Genomic DNA, 11,276 nt, shown 5'->3' with positions numbered 1-11,276 from the left:
ACGTTACTATCTAATTGTGTCTTTTCTTTTTTTAGATTTTTAATATATTTATAGGATTGAGTTATAAGTTATTAACTTTAGATCACCCATGAACAACCTATTCTTATATTCTCCCTACAAGATATCAGAGTGGAAGAAATAATTCAATTTAAGTCATATGTTTTTGTTTGGTTCCATGCTCAAAATAACAAAAAATAATTTCTAACTTCTTTTTTTATATCACGAATACTCATTTTAAAAATATTATAATTTAACTTAATATAAAGTATTAATTTTAATATTTAATTTGATGAAAAATATTAAATGAATTATTCATTATTATAATTAATTTAAATTATATTAAAAATATTTATCTTTCTAATGAATAACATATAAATATTAAGAAAATTAAATATATGTGTAAATCTATCAATATATATATATATATATATATATATATATATATATATATATATATATATATATATTGCAATATATTATATGTTAAAATAACATTATAACTACTATTATTTTTGTTATTATTGACAATTTTTTTCTTCCATAAATTTAGTTTTTCTATATAGTATATTTATGACAACTCTATTATGTAAAATTCTTCCAACAAGCTTTTATCTTCTAAATTTTATAATATTAGTTACAGTGTGGCATATCTTCGACAAATATTTAGGGTGTCAAAATTATAAAATAGATGTAAAAAGAATGCTTGAAGATGTTAAATATATAAAATATATTTAAATTTTATAAAAAAACTTAAAAATTATATATTAAATTATATAAAACAATTGGGAATGGTTCATTATCAAAAGGACGGATTTCATTATCAAATACATCTTTAAAGTAAAAGTTTATAGATATTCTCATTCTCATTTTCACTCTCATTCTCATTTTCACCCTTAAGTAAATATTCTACCTCATACTCAAATTCTCATAACGAACAAGAATACAACTTTTGTCTCATTCTTAAAGATACTTTTACCCATTCTCATATATGTTTTGTTATTATTTAAATATCAATTAATTAATTTTTATTAAAAAGTTAAAAGAAAATTTGATATTATCAAGTATTCTATCTGAACAATATATTTAATGTTAAATATTCCGAACAAAATTATAATTATATAAATTTCAAATCAGATTATTACATAATGTAACATCCCAATATCTCACGCTGGATAATTCATAATTTATATATTGTAACATTACATTTACGGTAATATCCCGTAATCTCACACTTATAAATTCATAGATAATATATGTCTACACATGTTTTAAACTCAGATTTCAACTATAAACTCATAAATATAATTCGAATTCTTCTAGCTTATTCTTCTGTCTCTCTCTTCATTGGCATTGGATCAGACGACATTCCTTCATCTGCTCCCGTATAACATCACGCATTATACGATCATCGCATTCACATGCACACACAAGTAAGGGTGAGCTAACATGCAACAAATCATTTATAAAACATGTATAATTACCTTGATATAAACATCATATAATAATTATGTTCGACACCCTCATACCACAATTCCTATTAGATACTCGTCTCACAATACCCAATAGACACCACAATACCCAATAGACACTCATCCGGATGATACGTTGATGAGCGGTCACGGGAGGTTATGCACTTGTAATGACTTCTACTTCTTTTTACAAATACACTTTCAAAATACTTCATACCATTCACAAGGTTAATCCCCTCACTATGTCCAAAACCGGCACATAGACCAGGACCTCCTGCTCCTCTCACCACATAATTCATCCCTCTCTACTTGAGACTAGATGATTATTAGAGTATCAGGATAACCTCCAACTACGGGACCCTCAACATCAACATATACACAAATACCATAATATTACTTAATCTCTCCACAAGACTCATACCATACTAATATTCCTCAACTCACATTATACCCCTACAAAATCTCCCCATACTACTCATAACATGTTCAGATGCATAAATTCAAATGCAGTATAATAAAATGCAATAATCACAATTATAATTCATAATTTCATATCTACCACAATAACATGAATTAATCAGACATTTCCATTCCAACAACATATATTGCATAATAATTTAACAGTACAAAATCTGTTCAATAGGATTTAAGTTAAAAACTTGTCGAGTAGACTTCCAGGAAAGAGAGGTGCGTCACAATGGACAACTTAAGTACCAAGTCTTTCCTTAGCCAAAGTGTTCCTCAACTAGTTTTTAACAAATTTCTTATTTACAGATTCAAAACGACAGCATATAATATTTATACCGAATTTCAACATAGATAAACATACAGTAAGCATTAACAGTATTCACACAGAATTTCACGATATGAATAGTAATAAAACAATACTAAATCATAATATAAAAGCATAGAACTATTAAATCATAAAAAAAACATAGAAAGGTTAGCTCCCCTACCTCTATTCCAGACGTCTCTTGCTCTGAATTTATTTCTCTGAAACCTTTCAGAACCTCTACCCTTCTTGCAACTAAAAATTTCTCTCTAACTTTCTATCACTTGATTTCTCTTCTCTTGGTGCAAAATACCCTTCCCTCCCATGGCTATTTATAGTAAAAAAAAATTTACTATTCATTAATATTTTAATATTATTTATTATTTTAATATTATTTAAAAATAATATTTCAATCCTTTTCTCACCAAATCTGATCCTAATTTCTACCTACTACTTTCTTCCATGCTAAGGAATCCAAATGCTGAAAATTTATTTTTACTATTCACTTTTTACTATTTACTATTTACTTTTTACTATTCAATTTAAAAAATTTACTAAATAAGTTACCAAAAATTTGAACCTTTCCTTCTAAAATTACTATAATTTTATATCCAAAATTTACATTTTTCCATCCATTAAAATTATTATTACTAATAAAATACTAAAATTTACTATAATTATTTTTCATGGATCTTACACATAACATTTAGATGATACCTCAAGGGTTTAATTAGTCGGATAGTTCCGAATTTTGTGGACGTGTATCTAATTGTTCCCTACTTTTAAAAAAGTTTTAATTTCATCTTAATTTTTGAAAAAATATCTCAATTTGGTCTTTTTTAAAAAAAAAATAACGACATTAACTACATTTATCTGTCAATTTATAGCTTTTTTTCAATTTTTTATAACCTTTTAATTATTTTTCAATTTTTATATTTTTAATTTTTTTTGTTAAAGTTTTTGTTATTATCACATGTCATTGTCACTGCTAAGTGTCATTCTCTTGATTTTAATTTAGTTTCTGTATATGTCTCTTTGATTAATTTAATCCCATTTTTTGTTAAAATGGAGTAATATGTCCCCCTCCAAATCAAGATATTGACACTTTACACTAATACTAACACATGGCGGTACCCTGCCACGTGACATTGACAGTACCATATGTCACACTAGAGACCTAACATGCGGCAACAAAATTTTTTACAAAAAGAAAATTAAAAGAATTTAAAAAATAAAAGAAAACACATATTGACATATGGCATGTCATTAACGCCGTTAATAACTTTTTTTCAAAAAGGACCCAATTGAGATACTTTTTTCAAAAGTTATGACGTAATTAAATTTTTAAAGTGAAGACCAACTAGACACACGCCATCTGACTAATTAAACCTTATTTTTATAGATAATTTTGTATGGTACAGTAAAAATGTGTATAATGCTATAGTAAAATATGTATAATGCTACATTAACGCTATCGTAATATATATATATATATATATATATATATATATATATATATATATATATATATATATATATATATAATGCTACAATAAAATACTTATTGTGTTAAGTGTGGTATTGGGTGTGGTGTTAAGTCAGGTGTTATGGTATTGAGTATGGTGTTAAGTAAGATGGATAGAGTTAAGTTTGGGTTGCTATAAATAAGAAAAGAATGAAGAAGCGAAAAACATACCACTAAGGACAAGAGAACCACCTTTAGTTGTAAGAGGAGTCTAAGTCTCTAGAGTGTAGAGAGATTCTCAGAGTGCAAAGGCTATCTTGGTCTATAGAGCTACTCATATTCGTGAAGAAAAGGATTAAAGTTGTTGAAGACAAAAGGTAGGGGGAGTTAAATCTTTTCTTTTTTGTAAGAATAGTTATGGCTTGTTTCTCTTACTAATAAGGGAGGTGAATTGGTAATCAATAAAAACACTTTCTTTTTAAATCTTTTTGGAAACTTTAGATAATCTTTAAAAGCGCACAATACAATTATGTAAGTAGTGCAGTAAAGAGATTAAGGATATAAAGAGATTAAGGATAGAAAACAAACACAGACTTTTTATCCTGGTTCGGCATCAATGCCTATATCTAGTCTCTTTCAATCAACCTTAGATTGAAAGACTTTCCACTATAAAGATTTTGAGATTTTACAACAAGGAATTACAGCGACCCACTGTCAAAATATAAATCTCCTCTCTGACTCACACCAATCTAATATAGCACACAACACAACCTACAAAAGTACAATCCTCTTCACTGTAGTAACCCTTTGAGACTCTTCTCAAAGTACCAAGAACATCAAGTTCTTCTTCCTGGCAATACACATAGGGAAACAACACAATCTCTTGAATACAAAACAAAATATAATCAGTAAAGAATACACCTGAATTGTGCAGAAGTGATCAGCTAATAGACGTTCAATGCTAGCCTTCAAGAATTCTTCAAAATCTTCAAAACATTTGAATCTTGATTCTTGGAGCACTAGGCACACCTGCAATCTCTTTCTAAACTCTCTAATATCATATATGAAAATTCTTAAATGATCAAAGTGTCAAAAAGTCTTTTAAAACAATGCGCAACATGTTATTATATAGATTTTCTTATATTGGACGTACTTTAATCGATTACGAAAATAATATAATCGGTTATGCTTTATCAAAGTTATATCAGGATTACCTTACAACAGATTTAATTGAATACGTAAATAATGTAATCAATTGCAAGATTACAGTAACTCAAAACATTTGAAAATATGACCGTTATTACAGTTATGACTTAGCTTGAATACAGTTTTCAAAGAATACTAGACTTAATTGATTACAAAATCAGTGTAATCGGTTAAGTCCTACACTTAGACAATTTTGAAAACTTTTTCTTTTCAAAACTCATCACTGCACATTTTCAAAAGGTGTTTGCAAATGCACGAGTTTTAATCGATTTTACAATTAATGTAATAGATTGAAACTTGTGTCGTTTGCCATAGTTTTAAGCATAAGTTATCTGATGAACTTAATTGATTACTAAACAAGTGTAATCGATTACTTCATACATATTTGCTTTGTGCAAGTGGTTTTAACATATGAAAACATGAGAATGCATACAACAAATGTAAACACATTTACGATCATAGTGAGTATGCATAACAATCAATTTAGCAACATATGTCTAAACATAAAGACACATTTCTGATGTTGTCATGGGAACATATATGTGTTGTCATTATCAAAAACCAAACATGGGAATTGGGTTTGACATTCACATTGCTCCCCCGATCAACATATTTGTATGATAATGGTATGTTTTAGGATGAATAATATGAATTTATGAGATATGAGCATGTTGGGTTTTAGTAAGGGGAGTTATTGTATCCACTTGTAGGTTTTTGGTTTTCTTGTCTAGCTTTCATTGTTTTCTGTTTTTTGGGTTGTCTTCATAAAATCTCAATTCTCACCTCGTTAATCGTTAGATTGCCCTGAAATTTTGATATATAATTCCTAAGATATATTGATTCGATACGACCACTCAAATTATTAATTATATGTCTATGTTTAAAGAAATTATTTTTGTATTTCTTAGGGAACTAAACACCATCTTACTTCTGTTTCTGAGTCTTGTCGATAAAACATCAATTCCTACTTAGTTACCCGTTAGATTAACTTGAAATTTCGATATACAGTTTCTAAGACATCTTGATTCAATGTGACCGCTTGGATTATTAATTGGATGTATGTGCTTAGACAAATTAGTTTAGTATTTCTTAGAGAACTCAGCACCACCTTAATCCTGTTTCTAAGTCATCGCGGTAAAATTAATATTTCCGCTTCATTAACCGTTGGATCAAATTAAAATGTTTACAATGAGTTCTATATATATTGTTATTCAGTTTGACTGATCAAATCTTAAATTTGAGGCCTATAATTTGAACAATTTTCCACGTAATATTCCAGTAGCTTAGGTTATTGATAACCTTGACATTTGTTATTTGTTTGGTGCAAAACATTTTCTACAGTTACCCAATTAAGTTGATTCTTTTTGCTCTATTTTACTCATTCAATTAAATTTAATTTCAAAGTAAGTATACATTGTATTGGCCAAGGTTTTGGATGAGGATTGGAGATCTTTACAAGTGCACGACCCCTCAAGATTTTGTATCAATGTTTCATACGAATGATAGAGTTTAGTTTTGTATGAGGTCGTGATGGTTGATTTTAGTATGATTATTGCATGATAATATTATTATTGTTATGTCTAGAAATAATTTTATGCATATTTTATTAATGATCTTTTGCATGTTAGATTTCCCTTGGTTGTTTATATTTGTTCAATGATTGTATAACGTGTTGCTATACACAGCATATGTTGATACAGATATGGTGGAAGATGCATATGTGTAAGGAGATGCACTAGAGAATTTTTGTGAATTTTTTTGGAAAGAAATTGAAAAAATTGTTTTTTCTAAGTTTTAATATTTGAAATGCATCCTAAGTTTTGGATTGGAAATATGTTTTGAAATAAATAAGGTTTTTGTTAAATTTCACATTTTACAAGAATAAAAATGGAATGTCACATGTTATTAGAGCCATGATTTTGGAGTTTTGGGGAGTGAGCTGGTTCATACCTATAGTGTAACTTTGTGAATATTATTATAAAAGAAGAAGATTTGAATTTAAAAGATAGTAATACTTTGAATTAAGCTATGAAATAAAGAGTCCTTTCAAATAAAAGCTTTCATACACTCATAACTAAGTATCACTATTTTAATAACTAGATCAATCAAAAAGAATTCTAAATGACTAGAAGAAGTTGTTTTTGGCTTGCGCTTGAATTTTAAATCATTCTCTAAACTTTATAATACCATGAAAAATAGAAATTTTTTTATATATATTATAATCAATAAATTAACAATTATAACTACAACGGTATACAATTCTAAAAGGAACATAATATACATTTATAGATTTTTTAAACAAATTGTTGTTACTGTTTTTTCTTACTTGGAGCTGTGCAGGCAGGGGCTTTTCCTGTAATTTTTGGTTTTACATTACTGCATACAGCTATCGCGGGAGTCCCTTTGAACTTGAGATCAACATTAGATATCTCTACACCCTCACATGGTACACCACTGCTACAAGAAAGAATCACTCCTTCTTTAGTTGCTGAAGTTCCTTTAATATTCTTTATGGTAACTTTGCTTATCTTTATTTTTGATGGATACTGGATCGTCAAAAAAAAAGAAATTATATAATTAGTTTTTTAAGTCACCTTTTTGTACTGTATGAAATATTTTGCAACTTAAACAATAATATCAACGTGTACATGAACATATAAGAGACCAAATACCTTTTGAGTACATTGATTCCATGGACAATATTCTTGGTCTATGATGACAGGGTTACTAACATTGTCCATAGTAATATCCTCAAATCTCATGTTAGTAATTGTTATTGTTCCTGGCTCACTAGGCCAAGTCTTAATCCTCACTCCATTGTCAGTTCCTTTCAAAGTGCAATCCTTAATTGTAATACCATCAACAGGCTCTTCTTCCTTATACTTTCCAAGGCTTCCAACACTAATACCATGACCAGGTCCACATTTCACATTTTGGACAAGAACTTGTTTACTACCGTCACCTAGTGAAACACAATCATCTCCAGTGGCAATGTTTGTATTAAGAACATTCACAACTTTTGATCTTCCAACATGGATGCCATCGGTGTTGGGGCTATCACGTGGAGCAGTTATTTTAAATCCATCAAATGTGAAATTATTGCATCCCAAAACATTAATATGAAATTGTTTGCTATCCTTGCTAGTAATGCCTCGAATTATTGAATTGTTGAGGAAGTTAAAAGCAAGATTCTGTTGACATTTGATAAAATAATACAAAAATAAATGAAATTTAATTTTGATAAATGCTCGTGTTGCATTTTATTTGAATGTCAATAATAATATTTATTTACCATGCCAAGAAGTTTGCAATCAAAGGTTTTGGAACAATCATTTTGTTTCCAAGCATAAGAACCTTGTCCATCAAAGACTCCATTACCAGACATGGTTAAGGCGTTAACATAGTCAAACCTGAGAATTTCGACACCACCAACATCTTGTGGCTTTATCGGTGCTTTGATTGTGCCATCAATGTTGAGTTCAATGGGAGCTTTGCAAGGACCTTTTAACAATACATGTGTCATTTGATATGTTCCTTTTGGAATCACAATTTTGACAGCAGATGTGGATGCACATGCATGAGTCCAAGCACTTTTTAAAGCCTTAAGAATATGAAAATGACAAATCATTGAAGAGATTATAGTAATAACAAAAAAATTCTATAGTTTTGGATGAAGTGATGTTTGGTTTCCATCAAACAATGTTAGTTTTTCTTTTACACAATATTCATACCTTAGCTATATTACCATTTTCTTTTCCTCCAAATTGTGATATTTGAAGAGTTGTTGACTGAGTTAAATAAAAATTAATTGTAGTAAAACAGAGAAATAATAGGATTATAGAAATCTTCATATTCTCTATTGATTTTTAATTATACTACACTTTGAAATGTACTGAGTGAAATATTTTTCGAGAATGTTTGGAATTGATTTATAATAGTGCAACATGAATCCAAAACCATTGATCTTATTAGCAATTATAACACATACGTTACTATCTAAATGTGTCTTTTCTTTTTTAGATTTTTTATATATTTATAGGATTGAGTTATAAGTTATTAACTTTAGATCACTCAGGAACAACCTATTCTTATATTCTCCCTACAAAATCTCAGAGTGGAAGAAATAATTCAATTTAAGTCATGTTTTTGTTTGGTCAACATGATGTTTTCAATCCATGCTCAAAATAACAAAATGTAATTTCTAACTTCTTTTTTTCTATCACGAATACTCATTTTAAAATAATTATAATTTAACAAAATATAAAGTATTAATTTACATATTTAATTTGATAAAAAAATTATTAAATGAATTATTCATTATTTATAATTTATCTAAATTATATTAAAAGTATTTATCTTTCTTTGGAATAACATATAAATATTAAGAAAATAAAATATATGTGTAAATCAATCTATCTATCTATATATATATATATATATATATATATATATATATATATATATATATATATATATATATATATATATATATATATATATATATATATATATATATATATATATATATATATATATATATATATTGTGTAATATATTACATTTTAAAATACGTTATAACTACTATTGGAACACACGTGCGAATTTATTTATGTTGTTTTTTTATGATAATAAAGTTATTACTATAATTATATAAATAAATGTAGTTTTTATTTTATTGTTGGTGGATTTTATTTATTCAGTTAACTATTTTTTATTATAAATAATTATTTTAATCTAAAATAATTACATTTAAAAACTGTGAAAGATGAGATAGTGAGAACATGGGCTAATTAGGGATTTAGAAACTTGGAGTTATAGAATGGAAAGATAAAAAATTTCCATTGTAGAGTCTTTTTTTTTTTAAAAAAAAGTAAACTAAGTATGGATGTTAAAATCTTCTATCTTAATTGTATTTGGTTAGACTCCTCTCCAATTATTATACTGTATTGTGTAAGTTTTTAATAAATTGACTTAACCTAAATTTTAGATTCTTCATTATTCCATGTCCTCACTAAATAAACTCACCATGTCTATAGATCAAACATGGAAACATTCATTTAAAATTACATTAAATAATATTTTAACATGATTTTTCATAATTTAACTTGAAATTGCTGTTGCACAAATATGTTTTTACAAGTTCATGTTCACGTCATTAGGAAAAATACCAGTTAATAAATTAATAGATTAGAATTTTTCTTTTAAGATTAATAGAATATATTATGATGACTAAAAGAAAAAACGAAAGAATAAAAAAGTTTTGAGTCATTTTATGATAATTAATTAATTGTGGGATTCATGAATTGAACATGATAATATAATGGAGATTAGTTGGCACATGTAAGCCTATCAAATAAATAAAATTGTGCGAGCTATCAAAACGGGTAATCTGGCCGGTTTAACTTACTACCTCATTTAATTATATTTTTTTAAAAAAAATAATTATAATTTTTTTTGAACTAAATCTAAATAAAAAAATATCATACAATCCAAGCGTAATTCAAAAACATGTACAAAAGACGAACAAATAAGTTTTTAATATTAATAATTTTTGTATCACTTGTCCATTTATAATATTAGAGTCTTAAATAGATAAATCTATAATATTTTTCTGTCTTAAAACATCTTCTTTATCACCATCTACAATATAATAAAAAAAAACTAAATAATAATATTGAAAAACAAAAATAAAAAATAATTAAATTAAATTAGATGGGTTGGTGAGTCAATCCGACTCCCCACGGATTCAACCCGATGAGCTGGATTTTAAGTGAGCCGGATTGAAAACTATCCGTATAAAAAAAATTATATTTTTTTGAAATTCAATCTAACTTAAACCCGTGATCAACTGGATCAAATTAAATTAGATGGGTTGGTGAGTCAATCCTACTCCCAGTGATTGATATTATTTTATCTTAATTATTTAAAATGGAATCAGGTATATCTTCAAATTGGGGCATTTAAAAGTGTTAGATGTAGACTTTTAATTTTTCGAAGTCCACGTAATTATAAATAAAGACTTTGGTAGTGTTGAATATTAAAAAAAGTCCTTCAACTTTAACTTAATTACTTTCCTTATCTCACTGTAGGAATTAAAATTCTGGCCACTTGTAAAAATGTGCTTAACTAATTAATTTAACTTTCTCCAAAATAATATTTTATAATTAATCACCACGAGAAAGTTTATTTCCAGATATTTTCATCATGTACGAATAAACATTATGCTGAACTGAAGTCATCAACTTTTAAAATATTAAAATACTTTTCCATAATATCTTCAAATTAAGAAAAACGAATTGGTAGGCACGTGTAGGATAACTTAATAAATATATTATATGTGGAAGTTTCTCAATGAAATCATATG

General features: G+C 27.2%; 1 protein-coding gene across 1 annotated transcript; it reads right to left on the bottom strand.

Moving 5' to 3' along the window:
* Window positions 1-7,221: 7,221 nt before the first annotated feature.
* Window positions 7,222-8,763, bottom strand: LOC124835642 (polygalacturonase-like). Its single transcript, XM_047310613.2, has 4 exons — window positions 8,644-8,763; window positions 8,205-8,513; window positions 7,585-8,103; window positions 7,222-7,458 (listed from the first exon to the last, which is right to left on the bottom strand). Exons 1-4 carry the CDS (start codon window positions 8,761-8,763, stop codon window positions 7,222-7,224), a joined length of 1,185 nt encoding a protein of 394 aa, XP_047166569.2.
* Window positions 8,764-11,276: the final 2,513 nt, after the last annotated feature.

This window comes from Vigna umbellata, chromosome 4, assembly GCF_029865625.1.
Source record: "Vigna umbellata cultivar VRB3 chromosome 4, Vumbellata_1.0, whole genome shotgun sequence".
Classification (NCBI taxonomy): domain Eukaryota; kingdom Viridiplantae; phylum Streptophyta; class Magnoliopsida; order Fabales; family Fabaceae; genus Vigna; species Vigna umbellata.
Note: the sequence above shows the minus strand (reverse complement) of the source record. Positions and strands in the feature narration are given on the sequence as shown.